Source organism: Mus caroli, unplaced genomic scaffold (assembly GCF_978045245.1).
Source record: "Mus caroli unplaced genomic scaffold, Mus_caroli_1 scaffold_10, whole genome shotgun sequence".
Classification (NCBI taxonomy): Eukaryota; Metazoa; Chordata; class Mammalia; order Rodentia; family Muridae; genus Mus; species Mus caroli.
The window spans coordinates 66,685,013-66,704,816 of record NW_028227265.1 but is presented as its reverse complement, the minus strand read 5'-3'; the positions used below and the strand labels follow the sequence as shown (position 1 = coordinate 66,704,816).

Genomic DNA, 19,804 nt, shown 5'->3' with positions numbered 1-19,804 from the left:
TTGGTTTTCATTGTAAGGAGGCCAAAAATCATGAACCAAATCCAAATCTTCAATAAGCAGTTTTATTTAGAAAAGTGTTTAGAGCCAAAGGATGTTCTTTCATGGAAGTGAAGTCTGAGGAAGGCAGAATATTAATCAAACTTGGCTAGAGGTCCTATAGTAGGGAGCTGGAACAGTTGCATGGCCTAAAATAATAGATGGAGTAGAAGCATAATAGCTACCAATGATGTCATAAATCTTAGTAGCCAAATATAGTACTCTCTACATGTCTGCAAATAGCTTCAGCCCTTATCACATGCTCATGCACTGTGAAATAAACATCTTTTCTTCATGAAAGAAATCTTTATGTTTTCAAGGTACTGTCTCAGTTAATTAAACAACAAAGAGTTTATAATCTCTTACTTTATAATGTAGATAGCTAAGTTTCTTGATATATGGTTAGAAATACTAAGCACTGAACTGAGAGGTATATTTAATTCTAATCAGCCACCTCTAGGATTGTTGTATTAGATCAAATTTTTTATAATGCTTCCCTTCGAAGCAATGTTTTTATAGTAACACACAATTGGAATATTCAATTTAACTATGCAAGTAAATCTACATGCTTGTAATAAAAATATGTCAATATTTTCTGTACTGAATAATAGAGTACTATGTAGACCAATGAAAATTATAGATTTCCACTGATAATAAGTTTAGCTGGAAGGAATCTATTTTATAAAAGAAATTCTATTAGTATTTATCATATTACCTTTTTGGAAGATTATGTGTTATATCAATAAAGAATAATGTAGAATTAAATGCAATGATACAGTAGCATCTCCATCAATCCTCAATACAAGTAGAACATCATTAGAATGAATTTCTGGTTTATAATAACATATGGATTCTTAAGGAACAGATGCAGAAATATAGCTAATAAATTATATATCTTCAATTTTATCGGAAAAACATTATTTAAATGATAATATTTTTATTTACATTTCTCTTCAAGCAATGCAGAATTGGCTAACAGTATTGATTGCTGTGACCAGCATGGCCACATGAAATTAAAATGACAGGGGCCACAAGGACAAAAGAAATGACAGACACACATACAAAAAAGCTGGACACAGTTGGACCCCTCCCTTCCTGATGGATCAGTAGCACAAGAACACTGCATAACACTGCATTTGTATTTTGTACAGCTTAAGGAGAAAATAAATGTGTTAGTTTCTGTGGGGCATCACTTCAAGGAGCAGGCTCAGGCTGGAGCCATACAATGAAGGAGGAGAAAACTGTGCTGATCCTTTTCTCATACACTGTTAATATCCGTGCTAAGGTCAGGAGAAAGCCTTCCTATTCCCTCAGGCACTTCCTCAGTTTATTATACCAACATGAGCTAATGATTTTGCATGTGTGGTTTCCATGTTTCAGGATGTTTCCTTTCACTTGCACTCTCTCTTCCGGTCTACTGATGAATTATGGTTTTTTCAGTATTTTTTCAGTATTTTTAAAGAGGTTAAAGGTTAAGATTCTTCTTCTTTCAGTGATTATTAATTGTTTAGATATACAGTAACAAAGTAACCATGGTAAGTAGCTCTTCTGATTACAAGATTTTCCATATATTATACACTAATAAATAATTAACAGAAAATCATTTTTATTTTTCTTTATACTAAGGTAGCTAATAACATGGTATTGATTCTATTATTCCACCATTACTTCTTGCTTTTTACAGTTTCTTGTTTATGTTTGCATTTTTCATTTTTTTTCTTTTTCTTTCTTTCTATTTTTTTGTTTTTGTTTTTGTTTTTCTGAGACAGGGTTTCTCTGTGCAACCCTGGCTGTCCTGGAACTCACTCTGTCCAGGATGGCCTTGAAATCAGAAATTCACCTGCCTCAGCCTCCCAAGTGCTGGGATTAAAGGCATGTGCCACCATGCCCGGCCATGTTTGCATTTCTTACTGTTGATTGAAATGTCTGTAGTTCATTCCATAAATGAAAATAGGAAAAAATAAATCCCTTGGGGATATATTTTCTGTTACAAATTTCTGTTTTCACTACTCTAAAAAGGGTAATTTCCCTACAGCTGTACTTCTATTTTAATTATTGTTTTTTTAATTTCTGAAATAAAGATAAAATTATAGGGTTTTTAAGCCATCAATTGCTACTAACTACCAGGTCTGCACCCAGTGTTTGGTTGCGATCAACACAATTATTTTATCTATATTGTTTTCAATTTCCACATGTGTATTTTGACAGTAAATTTATTTTTAATAATTTCCCCATAAATCAATGATGCATTTTTTGAAGACTAGTGTTGTTTATTAATATACTAACTGAATCTTAAAGTTCTTTGAAGAGTAAAAGTTCTATTTTATTATATTATGTAGATATTTTATTTTTATAATTATACATTTTATATCCTTAAGTAAATAAATTTAAAAATATAAATGTATTAATTTTAATTTACTACTACTACTATTATTAATGTATGATATTTTTTAGTTTCTTGATACCATATTTTTGTATTAGTTGGTGATATTTTTTTATTTTCTTGATACCATATTTTTGTATTAGTTGGTGGGTCTGTGGAACTTTAGGAAAAGGTCAATGAATATGACCAAAATAGATTTTTGGAACTTTCCAAAGAATGAGTAAAAGGGCTGGTGAGATGGCTCAGTGGGAAGAGCACCCGACTGCTCTTCTGAAGGTCCAGAGTTCAAATCCCAGCAACCACATGGTGGCTCACAACCATCCGTAAAGAGATCTGACTTCCTCTTCTGGAGTGTCTGAAGACAGCTACAGTGTACTTACATATAATCAATAAATAAATCTTTAAAAAAAATTAAAAAAAGAATGAGTAAAAATAAAACAAACACACAAAATAGGCTAAAGTTATATAATAATATTACATTCTCAAAATAAAGATTAAAAGAACTCAAAGTTTACACTATATACTTTTATGTTTCTTTACACTTTTATGTTATTTGATATTTGCATGCTCTCATAATCTATAGCCATTTTATACTGTCTCCCATAATCTACAGCCATTTTATACTGTCTTATGCCAATAAGCTAAATATTCAGTCTTCTCTCACTGAGGGAGAAAGCTGTAGAGAAAAAAATCAATGAGCGAGATATGCTTTATGTAAACATCTCTTATGTTTTTAGTGATTTATATAAATATTGAATTCATTCACATACTCTTGCTAACAAGAAATGAAAATATTCTACTATTACTTAATATACTTAATCTAATCTACTAAAATTAATCTGCCTAATTTTCCAATGCTTAAAAATGATTATTGTAATATATATGCATATATATATATATATATATATCCCAGAAATTACTATCTTGAAATGGTATCTTCATGAAGCTGTTTATGATCTATTATAGTTAAAAACTGAGGCATTTAAAAAAAAACTGTTTATTTTTAAACCTTTATGTTGGGTAATTTTAACACTATTTTTTTAAAGTAAGAAATAGCCATGCTATTAGATTAGCAATTCTACTGTTATTGCTAAGTTTCAAAAGTAAATATAGCTCAATTATTAAAATTTATCATTTCTCAATGTGTCTCACCTCTACAGCCTAAGGAATTTGTAATAACCCAAATTTAGTAACTAGAGGATTCTCCTTTTTTTTTTTTCCTTTTCAACATATGTTTATAAAAATTTGATTTTCCTGAGTGTTCCACGTTTTTAAATGTACTTATCTGTAGAAATGTCCTATCTCTCCTCCCTCCCCCCCCCCGTGTGTGTGTGTGTGTGTGTGTGTGTGTGTGTGTACGTACAGCTCATGCACTGGGGTCTAAAGCTATGGGTACCTGTGTACAAGGTTGCAGAAGTCAGAGGAGGTTATTGTGTATCTTCTTATATTCTTTCTTCCTTATTCCCTTTACACTTAGTCTCTCATTCAACTTGAAGCTTTCTGTTTATTTTGGTTGGAATGAGAACCAGTGAAATTATGTCTGTCAGATCTGAGTATGTCTGCCTCCCAAGGCTGGGTTACTAGTAAGTGTAAGCATGCCTGCTTTTTATGTGGCAGTTGTTGATCCAAACTCAAGTCTGCATATTTGTAAACAGTCTGATTCACTCCACTGATCGATTGCCTCAGTTCCTCAAGAGACCTTCATAAACTGAAATCATAAAGCAGTTATTAATGTTCTATTTCCATACTCTCATGCACTGTAGCCATTAGATATTTTCTAATGCCAATAATCATAATTATTAGCAGCCCTGACTTACTTCATAAGGAAGAAATCTATAGAGAATAAAAGCATCAATGAGCTAGATATGTTTGATATAAGCATGTTTCTTAAATGTTAGTTTTCTGTAGGAGTCTGACCTAGGTCCTCTGCATATGTTATGGCTGAGTTTAACTCAGTGTTGTGGTGGGACTCCTAAGAGTGGAAGTAGGGGCTATAACTGACTCTTTTGCATACTTTTCCTCCTGATGTGTTGCCTTGTCCAGTTTGATGGTATGTGCCTTGTAGGTCCATGAAAGCCACCTGGTCTCTGGTCCATCACAGGCTTGAAACCCCAGTGACCCTGCAGGGACTATAGGTATTTTGCCACACACATAGACACTAGACTCATGACATGAGGCTGCAGCCCTCTATAAATGTGTGGCCATCAGTCAGGTAAGGGCAATATAAGCCCCTCCACAGGTAGAGGACATCACCACACATTTAGCCACAAGGCTGATCTCCATTTCAATGAGATACTTGGAAGTCTGGAGGCTTAGCCAGTAAGCTCCCTGTCTTAGTCAGGGTTTCTATTCCTGCACAAACATCATGACCAAGAAGCAAGTTGGGGAGGAAAGGGTTTACTCGGGTTACATTTCCATACTGTTGTTCATCACCAAAGGAAGTCAGGACTGGAACTCAAGCAGGTCAGAAAGCAGGAGCTGATGCAGAGGCCATGGAGGGATGTTCCTTACTGGCTTGCCTCCTCTGGCTTACTCAGCCTGCTCTCTTATAGAACTCAAGATTACCAGCCCAGAGATGGTCCCACCCACAAGGGGCCTTTCCCCCTTGATCACTAATTGAGAAAATGCCTTATAGCTGGATCTCATGGAGGCATTTCCCCAACTGAAGCTCCTTTCTCTGTGATAACTCCAGCTGTGTAAAGTTGACACAAAACTAGCCAGTACACTCCCCTTCCCAGACACTCCTCTCAGCAAAAGGTATTTAACCTCAGGTCCTCCCTGCTGGAGGCTAGCACCTGTGGGAGGGGTCTTTTTTTTTCTTGTTGGTTCTTCTTGAGGCAAGGGAGGGGGAAGACCATAGGCAGAGAGTAAGACTTTGTCTTAGGAGAAATTTAGGATTGCTGTATAATAAAAGGTTTACTTATCTAAGTCTAAGTTACTATGCTGTTGGAGCTGACCTGTGTTCCTCTGAGACCAGAGACTAGAGTCTCAGGCACTTAGCACCTCATCCTAAAACAGCAGGAGATTAAGTAAAGGATTAATTGCTAGAGCCTTTTCCCTATTGTCCAGATGCCTCTTGCTTGTCAGGGAGGGTGAGGTTTGGAGCAATAAATTATTGAACCAGGAGAAGAGAATAACATTTGCAGAAGGAAAAACTTTTACATAAGTGAATATGCATAATCTCACATAAGTTCATATACAGATTCATACAGGCTCATTTATTCATTTATAAATTTTCATTCAAATCAAGTTGGGCCCAGCTTGCATGCATTTTCATAATTACATTGTTACACACACACACACACACACAAATGCATACATTCTCACAAATACATACTTACATACTTACATATTCATATGGAGCAAAAGACCAAGCACAGATGCAGAAGGAATTCACTCATTCTGGATGAAAAATGAGCTCCAGTTTTTAATACATAGAAAAAGAAAAAGCTTCTACCTTTTTAATGCTAAATGAATTAAACCCATGTTTGTAAGAAAAAGCTTTTTTTTTTTTTTTTTTTTTTTTTTTTTTTTAAATAAGCCTAAGCCTGCCTTGTCCTTACCAAGTCAATGACTCTCCAACCTGTTGGACCCAGCCAGAGCCCTCCCTTCTTTTTCCCTTTGGCCCTGGGCTAGATACATCCTGCAGGCCCTCACTCCTTTCTCAGCTCTTCCATGGCTCCCAACTGCACCTGGGTGCTCAAGAGCCCAAGAACCATACAGCCCCAGCAACTGTGCAGGAACGGGGACCCTGGAAGGGTTCTATGTAGAATACAACAGTAATAATACAACCTTGAATCCCTGTGGCATAAACATGCTGTGGTAAAATATGATAGAAGAAAACGAAGTGTTGAGTTATCAAGAACAAAGAGAGTACGAGGAATACAATTCTGTCACCATGATAAGTATTTATGAACAAAGTCCAGTCAAGAAAAATGCCCCTGAAGAAGAAAATTTACCGCGGAACAATAGTCCTGAATGCCTAGCAATTGTGGTACAGATAAACTAAAGATGTCGTCAATCTGCTTTGCTTTAGTGGAACATATAAAATATCAGATTTTATTAGAAGATTCAGTGGATAATTGTTTGAGTGTAAAAGACTAAATCATAATTTCCTATAGACAAGTAATGAAAAACAAGTACAAATTATTCTTTGCAGTGCAAGAATTGCAGCTAACATTTTTTTAATATTTTTTTATTACGTATTTTCCTCAATTACATTTCCAATGTTATCCCAAAAGTCCCCCATACCCTCCCCCCCTCCCCTCCCCACCCATTCCCACTTTTTGGCCCTGGCATTCCCCTATACTGGGGCATATAAAGTTTGCGTGTCCAATGGGCCTCTCTTTCCAGTGATGGCCGACTAGGCCATCTTTTGATACATATGCAGCTAGAGTCAAGAGCTCCGGGGTACTGGTTAGTTCATAATGTTGTTCCACCTATAGGGTTGCAGATCTCTTTATCTCCTTGGATACTTTCTCTAGCTCCTTCATTGGGGGCCCTGTGATCCATCCCATAGCTGACTGTGAGCATCCACTTATGTGTTTCCTAGGCCCGGGCCTAATCTCACAAGAGACAGCTATATTAGGGTCCTTTCAGCAAATGTTTGCTAGTGTATGCAATGATGTCATCGTTTGGAGGCTAATTATGGGATGGATCCCTGGATATGGCAGTCTCTAGATGGTCCATCCTTTTGTCTCAGCTCCAAACTTTGTCTCTGTAACTCCTTCCATGTGTGATTGTTTCCAATTCTAAAAAGGAGCAAAGTGTCCACACTTTGGTCTTCGTTCTTCTTCAGTTTCATGTGTTTTACAAATTGCCTCTTATATTTTGGGTATAGTAAGTTTCTCGGCTAATATCTACTTATCAGTGAGTAAATATCATTTGAGTTCTTTTGTGATTGTGTTACCTCACTCAGGATGATGCCCTCCAGGTCTAGGAATTTCATAAATTCATTCTTTTTAATTGCAGCTAACATTTTAATTTACTGAGTTCTCAATACTAGGAATTACTATTAAGGTGTGAGGTTTTATGGCTTTGTTATTGAAAATAGTTTTTCTCTTACAGTATATTTTTATCATGGTTTTATCACTGCTTCTATATGGTGCACCTCTACCTACCTACCCATTCCTGCCTCAGTGCCCTAGTATTCCTCTACACTGAGTTTTCAAGACTCCACAGGACCAAGGGCCTCTCTTCCCATCTATCCTCTGAGACATATGCAACTGGAGCCATGGGTCCCTCCATATATACTCTTTGGTTTGTGGTTTAATCCCTGGGAGCTTTGAGGGGTCTGGTTGGTTGATATTGTTGATCTTCCTATAGGGATGCAAACTCCTTTAGCTCCTTCAGTCCTTCCCCAACCCCCTCCATTGAGGTCCATGCTGAGTTTCCTGGTTGGCTGTGTGCATCTAAATTGGTCAGGCTTGGCCTAGTTTTTTTCATGGGATACACCCCCACCTACCTACCCACTCCTGCCTCAGTGCCCTAGCATTCCCCTACACTGAGTTATCAAGACTCCACATGACCAAGGGCCTCCCCTCCCTTCCTTCATAATTTATTTCTCTTAATTTTGACTTTCAATCAAATTGTATACTTGATGTCACATATTATTTATAAAAACTAGTACTCTGGCCTAACAACAAATCCAAAAACAATATCACAAATCATAGCCATCAATAATTACATGAAGTTGGGAGGAGACAAACAGAGCAAAATGAATAGGTAAAGGAGAAAGCTATTACTATGGCTATCTATTAGTGAGTACATGAACAAGAATAATATTTAGTGATATAAAAGCATGTAGTAGTAATTCTTGCTATATAATTTTAAACCTCTAAAATATTATACATCATACAATAATTCAGTCTCAAACTACCACACCAATGTTTCTTCCTTGAATATTTAATTCTGAGCCAAATGAATAATAGTCATTCAAATTAGAAGGCAATGGATAGGTGATTATTTAGTAACTTAAAATTGTTGAAGTATTAACCCCTTGTAAATACACTCTAAAATACTGATTATAAATTTTAAATATAAAATTTTGTTAATATCTTTATGTACAAATGTTTTAATAAAAGTTTTGTGTTAAAAAAATCATTACATCATGCATTTGTGTTGGAAGTCACATAGTGACAACCTGAAGTCATTGCTTGCAATGGTATGCAGAAACAAGCCATATGTGAAAAAGCAGCAGCCTATAAGGATATATATGATGCACCCAGACCATGCACCCTAATAGACCAGTTTTTGTGACACGATATAAACAATTACCTCTTGATACTTGATAATGGTATTTCTTTGAATGGCTGCAGGAGCTTGGGTAGTACAATCATAAAAGAAATGGATTAAGCACTGTTGTCCATTGGAATTCCAGGGCTACATAGTTGTAAGTCTATATTGTACAAAGCTGACTTTGTACAGAGCAGGTTAAAGCCCATAGTGCAGATTTTATTTAGTATCCAATAAATTACCAGTGGTACTGCCATCTTTACCTATAAAGATCTATATGCTTTTACTATAGCAGTCACCATCTATGTAATATAAACAATGTTGCTGTCAATATAAAATATAGTACTATGGCACCTCTTCTTATTTTTATCTTTATTAAACTGAAGAATAGTTTTAATCTTTTGATTTGTGCTTTTCTTGTTAACAGAAAATCCTGGAAAGGATCTGTGTCTGCAAAGACTTTAAATCTATACCAATGTGGGGAGGTTGAAATGTTTCAGGTCTAAAAGCTAGTTGCCTTAGGCTTGCTCAGTATCCTGAATAGCCATTCCATGGACATCTCTATGCCAGAACAAAGCTTTTGAAATCTATTAACTTGTGGCAACCACTAACTTTTACCAACCCAAAAATCCTAAGAAGTTCATCAGCAGATGGCATCTGAGACTATGGGAAAAACTTCTTGCTTCCTGCTTTTACCACCTCTCTGATATAAACAACGTTTTTTGTTTTTTTTGTCTTTTGTTTTTTCCTGATTATACTTGTTCTGTAAAATTATAAAACTTCATGAAACTGCTTCCATGTTGTAACATGGTATTTATGATAACCTTTTTTTTTTTTTTTTTTTTTTTAATGTTCTCAGGTCATGATCCCTCAAAATGACTCCAGAAAAAAAAACTATTCTTGATTCCCTTCCTCATGAGAGTAGTAGTTTGGGATTGACTTTCTTATATACTTTCCAAATATGGTACCTTATGAATTTTTATTTCTGAGTAGAATAAGTGAGACAGAACTAAGCTGTGATCCTGAGTTACAAGGTTAAAAGAAGACACAACTACCTGTAGAATAAAAATATCAGAATATCTCATAGACAAATATAGTAAAATTCCATGACCGTGCTTATGAGGAATAAGACAATAGGAGGTGGTGGGTGTGCATATGATCAAAATATATCATTTATATGCATAAACTTGTCAAAGTTGAGAAAACATACCACAACATAATGGAACAAACTTTTATAGTCTAAATGTTTGATGAGATTTTGTGTCTCCCTTTACAGAATAATGAAAATTATCTTTCTTCATTTTCCCACTCTTCTCTGTAGCTTTAGATCCTGCTAAGGACCCTTGCTTAAAGACGAAATGCAGCCGCCACAAAGTTTGCATCACGCAGGATGCTCAGACTGCACTGTGTATCAGTCACCGGAGGCTCACACACAGGTAAACACTCTGTAATTAAATTTTACTAATAGAGCAGTTTTATTTAACATGTTATAAATAATTACCAATATCTGTTAATACTTGATAAAGGTATTTGTTTCAATGGCTCCAGAAGTGTTGGTATATAGTTATGATAGAAAGGGATTAAGCATTCTTGTCCATTGGAGTTACTAGAGACTACATAGTTTTAAGTGTATTATACAAAGCTGACTTTGTACAGGTATATTTAAAGAATTTTATCTGATTAATTATGCTTTTTTCAAATTTAAACAGTAGTTGCAATCTGCGTACCCATGTAAGTGATTTGCAGTGAAACCTCTGAATTGGAGCACTCTGTGAATAGAAAGATATTTTACCAGGGTGTGGGAAAGGAAGACAAACTGCTAGATATCTTGGAGAATAGAGACGAGTAACTGGGAGGAAAAGCCTTGACAGTCTTTTGGTAAGGTAGCAGTGTGAGGGGACAAGGAGCCAGAAAAGCCGGGAGTGGGGGTACAGTAGAGACTTTATTCTATTGTAGGATATGTGGATTAATTGGGAACCAAGACCCCTTGAACTAATATAGTTGACCATTGGGAGTGCATAATGTAAGTAGTTGCTTCCCAGCAAAAAAATAATTAATTAATTAATTAATTAATTTAAAAAAAAACTGTCTTAAAAGATACCTATGGAATGTGCAGGTTAGGTTTAGCCTCTGGTTTAGTTCTTCCTGGTTTAGCCTCAACTGTCATTTAGGCCATTGTCATCAACACTATCTTTTTTGTACCTAACTTCCACAACTTATTCTTGCTTATAGATATATCTATATATCTATATATCTATCTATACTTATACCTATACCTATACCTATACCTATACCTATACCTATACCTATACCTATATCTATATCTATATCTATATCTATACCTCTATCTATCTATTTATCTATCTATCTATCTATAAATTGGTTTGTGATTGTTTATGATAAATGCTTAAAATCATAATTTGGAGATTTTGGGCAATATTAAAGAACCTTTTCTTTAGGAATCATTCCTACAGGAGGTGTCCTAGCTGCCATACCCTCAAGCAGTCAAATATTCCTTGACACTGACTGGGTTATAAACATCATGTTATCACAAGTCCCATTGCCCCTGTATAGTTGGTTCTACTTTGAGAAGAGTCATTCATTTACACATAGCCTGTGCAACATAACACCAAGATTTAAAAACTGGCAGTCGACACAATCCCAGTGGAACCAACCAATGGAAAGAAGTGATGTATTATCCTTATTACATTCAGGGAATCCTATTTATACCTTTCTTTGTAAAAGTGGATTAATTTACATATTGATTTTAAATAAAAATAACAAGGGAACATTGCTGCTAGCATAGTTTCAAAAGAAAATTGAAATGTTTGGTTTAGTAGACCTGCATACAAAAATATTAAAGACACAGACATCTCACTCTAGATTCTTCAGATATGAGGAATAGAATCATAAATTTTATATCTGCCAAGGGTAGAAGGCAGAATTTATATCCAATGTGTACTACTTAATAAGACCCTATCTAGACTAAAACATAAAACAATGACTAGATCCAGAGGTTACTGGTAAGGTAGAGTAGGTAGGGTATGTACCTAGCCACCATGAAAACTAAGATATGGAGAAAATGAATATTAAGGAATAAAAATGAATTTATATATATATATATATATATATATATATATATATATGTGTGTGTGTGTGTATGTATATACACGAACATGCATATATATATATATATATATACAAACATGAACATTGCTTAAGCAAAAATATTTGCTTTTTGATGGATACACACATACACACACACACACACATATATATAATTTTTGTGTGTGTGTGTGTAATGCCTCCTTTTATACTCTGATTGGATTAGAAATTCTATCATATGATGCCAGTTTTATGGTACTAAATAGTTAGATGCAAGACAGATGGGAAAAAAAATCTGAAAACTTCATGGTTTTGAGATATATTTATGTTATGTTGATACAGTGACTGCAGACCTTAAAGAGTAGCATTTAATTTTTTTAAATCACAGGTTATGATATTAGTGTTCTAGAAAAATTCACAAAATGACAGACCAGAGTTGCCAGTGTCAATTATCTTTAGTCATGACTATCTTTTGTAAATAAAGCAGTGGATATTCTGTAGTCTAGACATTTTGTTATTCACCTATTTTCCTAGGATCCTAAAGGTTTCTGAATTTTCTAAAGCTTTTACCCTTAATCTTCATAGTTTTAAACAGTGTTATTTCATGTGTGAAATGTGGAGTAAAGAGTTTGACTTGAACAATAAGTAAGCAAATGGTGTCAAATTGCTTTCAAATGAGATTCATCACCTATGTTGCAGAGCTTGGACCAAATCATTTATTTATAAGCAAGAATTACGGCTAGAGAGACTTTTAAGTAGTTAGGAGAGTTTTCTGCTCTGTTAGTGAAACCAGGTATTGTTCTCAATGGCTACATGGGACAGCTGCTACTGGTAACTGCATTGCAAGGGGTTTTGATGCCCCTTTCTGGCCTGTGTAGACACTGAATCCACATGGTGTATGTATAAATAATCAGGTTCTCAAATCTACACATTATATTAAAATAAGAGTAATGAATGACTTATTTCTTTTTTGGGGGGGGCGGGGGGAAGAAAGGGTTTATTTAGCTTGCACTTCCACATTGCTGTTCACCAAAGAAGTCAGGACAGGAACTCACACAGGGCAAGAACTTGGATCAGGAGCTGATGCAGAGGCCATAGAGGGGTGCTCCTTACTGGCTTGCTTCCCCTAGCTTCCTCGGCTTTCTTTCTTTTTTTTTTTCCCCTTTTTTAAAAATAATTTTATTAGGTATTTTCCTCACTTACATTTCCAATGCTATCCCAAAAGTCCCCCATACCATCCCCCCCCACTCCCCTACCCACACAGTCCCACTTTTTGGCCCTGGCATTCCCCTATACTGGGGCATATAAAGTTTGCATGTCCAGTGGGCTTCTCTTTCCAGTGATGGCCGATTAGGCCATCTTTTGATACATATGCAGCTAGAGTCAAGAGCTCTGGGGTACTGGTTAGTTCATAATGTTGTTGTACCTATAGGGTTGCAGATCCCTTTAGCTCATTGGATACTTTCTCTAGGTCCTCCATTGGGGGCCCTGTGATCCATCCAATAGCTGACTGTGAGCATCCACTTCTGTGTTTGCTAGGCCCCGGCCTAGTCTCACAAGAGACAGCTATATCAGGGTCCTTTCAGCAAACTTTTGCTAGTGAATGCAATGGTGTCATCGTTTGGAGGCTGATTATGGTATAGATCCCTGGATATGGCAGTCTCTATATGGTCCATCCTTTGTCTCAGCTCCAAACTTTGTCTCTGTAACTCCTTCCATGGGTGTTTTGTTCCCAATTCTTTTTTTTTTTTTTTCCTAGTAATAGAATTAAAGGGGTTTATTATTGTTATTTTCTTTGAGAATTACTTTTTTTATTAGGTATTTTCCTCATTTACATTTCCAATGCTATCCAAAAAGTCCCCAATACACTCCCCCCCCCCCCCACTCCCCTACCCACCCAACTCCCACTTTTTGGCTCTGGCGTTCCCCTGTACTGGGGCATATAAAGTTTAGTTTACTTTTGAATCAATTAAAATCAAAGTGAAAAACGACTTTTACAAGTTATACCAATCATAGTAAGTTTTCAGGCACATAGTTCAGACTTTTCAAAGGCCTCATTGGCTCTTTCTTCCTGACTTCAAGAACCTTAGTAAAATCCCAACTCTATTTGCTAAGATTCACATTTAAGCTTCTCCATAACCATGCTATCTCACTGTGATGACTTAGCTACATCCCTGGAAGATGACTCAGCAACTAAAGGTACTTATCAATAAGCTTGGTGACCTTCACTGAATTCTTACAACCAACATCACAGAAAAAGAGAACTGAATCTTGCAAGGCACCTTCTGGCTTCCAGTAATGCTCAATGGCATGCACATGCCTACATCCTGACCCCCTCACAAAATCAATTAATCAATTGATAAATAAATAAATAAACAAATAAATAAATAAATATAAAGATAATTTTAATAGACTACATACAAAAGGAAACTTGGCATCCATTTTCCATGATAAGGATGGTCAGAAACAAAAAGCATAAATATTGCTCAGTGAAAGTCATTAAACCACATTGAGAAGTAGCAGCTGAATTTCCTTTAGTGACCAGTAGAATGAGAAAGATCTCTAGAATTTAAACTGGCAAGTTTCAGTGTTTCATGTAAAATGTATTTAGTGTTTTGTTTTTTTTTCTTTTTTTTTAATTAGGTAATTATTTCATTTACATTTCCAATGCTATCCCAAAAGTCCCCCACCTGCTCCTCCACCCACTCCCCCACCCACCCACTCCCACTTCTTGGCCCTGGAGTTCCCCTGTACTGGGGCAGATAAAGTTTGCACGACCAATGGGCCTCTCTTTACACTGATGGCCCGACTAGGCCATCTTCTGATACATATTCAGCTAGAGACATGAACTTTGGGGGGTACTGGGTTGTTCATATTGTTGTTCCACCTATAGCTGTCAGCAACTACTTAAAATGGTATACTATATAAAATCCACATTCACACAAGACAAGTTGATAATCTACTTAACAATATACTACTACTACTAATAATGATGATGATGCACATAAATAACTCAATATTAAGATTAATATTTTATATGACTTGAGAAGTTAGCACAAACTCCATGTGTACACAGCCCTTTAGGAACTAGAACTTTTACATGCAGGCTGATCAATGACAAAGCTAATATGGGAGATGACAGATTACATTTGGAGGTATGAGAACATGCTGAGGTATAATAATTAATGAAAAGAAATAGAAACTATACTATCATATTTTTATGCTGATATAACCTTATCCTAACACTAAAAAGAAATGGGTCCCCCCTGTCTGCAGCCTAAAGTATTGGGAAAGTCTTGTTATCCAAAGATCTTTTTCCTAATTTCCTTTCCAAAGGTTACATTACAACATCTTCTCATTTGCTTTAGAGTCTCAAACTTCTTCTTCCATAATGTTCACTGAATACACAATAAATTAACCCATTCAATCTTTCATTAGTTTACTCGACATTTTGTAATGTTGGCTCCTTTGCCTCTCCACTATTATACAGCCAAATTATAGATACTGACTTGTTCACATTTTTGTTGAATTGTAAGAAATGATTGTTATTTATAGCTCACTCAGCAGTGCAGTTATATCAGTAAAAAGAGTGATTCTGGGCAAATTGTGTCTATGTGCTGACATGGGAACTTAAGGGTCCTTTGGAAAGTCAGTGGTGTTTGATAGTATTTTGCTTGGGCTAAGTTTTAAAGGAGTGTTTTCCTGACTAGGACACAGGTGGATGACTAAGGCAGACTGGTGAAGGAAAGTTTAGCTGAAGTAGACACAGGGGAAAGGATATTCTGTTAAAGCAAGCACCTGAATGAGGAATCTTTGCTAACAGCACGCATGTGTTAGTCCAACTTACATTGCATGGTTGAGCTGCATTTGTCGGGACTCCATAGAGAGAAATGTACCAGAAAACATCTGGTGTTGTGCTACTGCTTCTTGCCAGTAACTCAGACTCTGGATGGTTGGTAGAGTGATGTCAGCTGAGATAGACACTCATGGTGACATAAGACCCATATAAGAAACATGTATAAAAAGAACAGTGACAGTGGCTGAGCTAGGCCTGCTGTGCAATGCTTGTTGGTCTCATATCTTCACCACTCTTTTCTTCCCTGAGAGAGGCACAGTTGAGAATTTTTCCTGGTGTTCTTCTGTGTCTATCCTGCTGACTTGTGCCAAGGCTGAGAACCAGTTGTCTCTGTTAGGTCGTGCTACTGCTATTGATTCTTGTTTGCTATCCCAACTGTATTGAACAGGACTTCTGGGGTGTATCTGTAAAGTTTTTGAGAATAGATTAAGCTCTCACTGCTAACCTGTGAACGGAACTGCTAATTTCCTGACAATGCAGATAGGATTTGCTCCAAAGAACCATTTTTAAAACAGGTCCATTTCCCCTGTAACCTTTTATTCCCCACTACCTCTGGTGGGTGGTGGGCTAAAAGAGCAGTTAAAGTGTTTAAGAAACATTATTGGACATAAGATTTGAAAAGAATTAAAGTTACAATGGGCTTTATACAAAAAGCAAGTTCGGATGTTCATGGGGGTAGTAAACATATAAATTTTAAAATATTGAGAAAATGACTTAACCAAAACAGATGATATCAACACACAAACTAGTGGGGGTCCATGCAGTTATTTTTAAGTTGCAAGTTCGTGGCTTGGATTTGTAATTAATTACAACAACAAAATTGTTCTTTCTCAGTGATATAAAAAGAAAAAAAAACAATTTTGAAATCAAAGAAATCATAATTGCATAGCTTACTATATTTTTTTCTTATAGTTTCATTTATTTTGTGTTATTTTTTAATTAGGTATTTTCTTCAATTACATTTCCAAAGCTATCCCAAAAGTCCCCCATATCCCCCACTCTCCCACCTGCTCCTACTTCTTGGCCCTGGCTTTCCTCTGTACTGAGGCATATAAAGTTTGCAAGACCAATGGGCCTCTCTTTCCACTGATAGCCTACTAGGCCATCTTCTGATATATATGCAGCTAGAGACACAAGCTCTCTGGGGTACTGGTTAGTTCATATTGTTTCTCCACCTATAGGGTTGCAGATCCCTTTAGCTCCTTGAGTATTTTCTCTAGTTTTTAATACCACCTTTATCCTCGTATGCCAGCACAGAGTGTGATATAAACTATCTAAATATGTCAGGCCCCAAGTAATGTTATATGGGTGTTATTTCATGTATCATATTCTGTGATGAAAGATCCTCAGAGCACCACACCTCCAGTGTTTTCTTACAAATATTCCATTATAATTATCATTAGAAATTAAAGCAAGTAGTTTTATATTGGAAAATCACTTATTATAACACCTTTATAAATATATAGGTGATTTACTGCACTGTGATCAATACCCAATTTTTATCTTTGTCATCTAGTGTCAGAGTTCTGCCAATCATGAGTGCCAAGGGCTCTTTGTTTCCATGTATCAGATATTCTGATGTTTCGTGCTCTTGGGATGCCTGTGTAATGCACCTAATTATCACTTTCTCTAGATCAGAATTTTGGGTGACCATCAATGCAGTCAATATAAAAAAAAAAAAAAAAAGGACAAGCAAAGCAAGTCAGTAAAAAGAAGATGCTGTCATTGTAGGACAGAGTTATTCATGTTGATTTCAACTTCACTTGCAACACAAGATAAAAATCAAGTCTGTCAGTGAATGTTTTTGGCCTCCTAGGAAGTTATTGCATGAAAACTTATAAAACCTACTTAAAATGTTAGTTACCAAAAATAGAAATCAAAAGATTACAAGCAATAAAAATTTTTCATGCAAATAATTCAATTGGGGAACTTATATTTTATAATAACTTTATTTAGGATGGGACCCAGTTTTTTTTCATAGTGCCAATAATTTCATGGCATGGGTCTTTTATTCCAATTGTTATACTCTGATCATATTTTTGATCAGAAGAATCAGTCAAAAGGTTTAAGTTATTGTAGAGTTATGAGGTATTTGTTGAGGTTATCTGAAAATAATCATAACTATTTTTAAATATTTCTTGTGGTACTGAAAAAAAGATAGCCTTTCTGATATCTAAATACATTGAAGGTGTCTCCCAATACTGTAAGAATGTACTTCCAATATTTATTTCATATTTAGTATGTGAAAATCTATCTTTAAAGCTCCACCCTTCAACTGTTACACATCCCATACTTCCTCCCCACACCCTTATCTCCACAAGGATTTTCCCACCTGCCTCCCACCAACTTACCTGACTTCTAAACTCCCTGGGGCCTCCAGTCTCTTAAGGATTAGGTACATATTCTCTGATTGAACACAGAGGCAGTCCTCTGCTTTATATGTGTTGGGGGCCTCATATCAGATGGTGTATGCAGCCTGGTTTGTGGTCTAGAGTTTGAGAGATCTCAGGGTCCAGATTAATTGAGACTGTTGGTCCTCCTACAGGGTTGCCCTTCTCCTCAGCTTCTTTAAGCTTTTCTCTAATTCATCCACAGAGGTCAGCAGCCTCTGTCTATTGACTGGGTACAAATATTTGCATCTGACTCTTTGAACTGCTTGTTGGGTCTTCCAGAATGTGTTCATGCTAGGTCCATTTTTGTGAGTGTGCCATAACCTCAGTAATAGTTTCAAGCCTTGGGAGCTGCCCTTGAGTTGGATCCCACTTTGGGCCTGTAGCTGTACCTTCTTTTCTTCAGACTCCTTCCTATTTCCATCCCTGCAGTTCTTTCAGAAAGGAACTATTATGGGTGATAATTCTGACTGTGGGTTGGCAACCCCCTCCCTCATTTGATGTCTTGTCTTCCTGCTTGAGGTAGGCTCTATAAGTTTCCTCTCCCTAATGTCAGGCATTTTATATAAGGTCCCTCCTTTTGAGTCCTAAGAGTCAGTCTCTCACCTCCCAGATCTCTGGTGCATTCTGAAGGATTTCCCCAACCTCCTACCTCCTGAGGTTGCCTGTTTCCATTCTTTCTGCTGGCCCTCAGGGCTTCAGTCCTTTTCCCTCACCCAATACCAGACCAGGTTGCCCTCTTTCCCCACTCCCTCCCCAACCATTTTCTCTGATAGGCCCCTCCCTCCTTTCACACCTGTGATTACTTTCTTCTCCCCCGTAAATTGGACTGAGATATCCTTACTTGGGCTCTCAGCTTGTTGACCTTTTTGAGTCATGTGAACTGTATCTTGGGTATTCTGTAATTTTTTGAATAATACCCACTTATTAGTAAGTATATACCATGTATGTCCTGTTGGGTTTGAGTTACCTCACTCAGGATATTTTCTAGTTCCATTCATTTGCCTGCAAAACACAAGATGTCCTAGTTCTTCATAGCTCAGTAGTAGTCCATTGTGTATAACGAACATAATGGAACACATGCCCCTGTGGCATGGTAGGGCATCTTTTGAGTATATTCCCAAGAGTGGTATAGCTGGCTCTTTCAGGTAGATCTATTTCCAATTTTCTGAGGATCCTCCAGACATATTTCTAAAGTGGTTGTACCAGTCTCCAATTGCACCAGCAATGGAGGAATAGTCCTCTTTCTCCACATCCCCTCCAACATGTGTTGTCACCTGAGGTTTTCATCTTAGCCATTCTGATTGGTGTAAAGTAGAATCTCAGGGTCATTTTTATTTGCATTTATCTGATCACTAAAGTCTTTGAACATTTCTTGGTGCTTCTCAGCCATTCAAGATTCCTCTGTTGTGAATTTTGGTTTAGTTCTCTATGCCAATTTTTTTTTTTTTGATTAGGTTGTTTGGTTATTTTGGTTGAAAGCTTCTTGAGGTCTTTATATAATTTTGGATATTCTCCCTCTATCAGATGTAGGGTTAGTGCAGACTTTTTCCCAATCTGTAGGTTGCTGATTTGTCTTATTGACTATGTCCTTTGCCTTATAGAAGCTTTCCAGTTTCATGAGGTCCCATTTATCAATTCTTGATCTTAGAACATGAATCATTGGAGTTCTATATAGAAAATTTCCCCCTTTGCCTATAAGTTCAAGTGAGAGGATACATGATCTAATTGTCTCTAAAAATGTCCACAAATATGTTTTGTTTTTAATCAATCTAAACATTTCCAAAGGCAGTTGATCAA

General features: G+C 36.4%; 1 protein-coding gene across 2 annotated transcripts in view; it reads left to right on the top strand.

Annotated features, from left to right (window-relative positions):
• Positions 1–19,804, top strand: part of Spock3 (SPARC (osteonectin), cwcv and kazal like domains proteoglycan 3) — a 395,167-nt gene that overhangs the window by 185,685 nt on the left and 189,678 nt on the right. For both annotated transcript variants that reach the window (XM_021169488.3, XM_021169487.3), the window contains exon 4: positions 9,975–10,089. In XM_021169488.3, the coding sequence (XP_021025147.1) occupies positions 9,975–10,089 (115 nt within the window). The remainder of the gene's footprint in view (positions 1–9,974; positions 10,090–19,804) is intronic.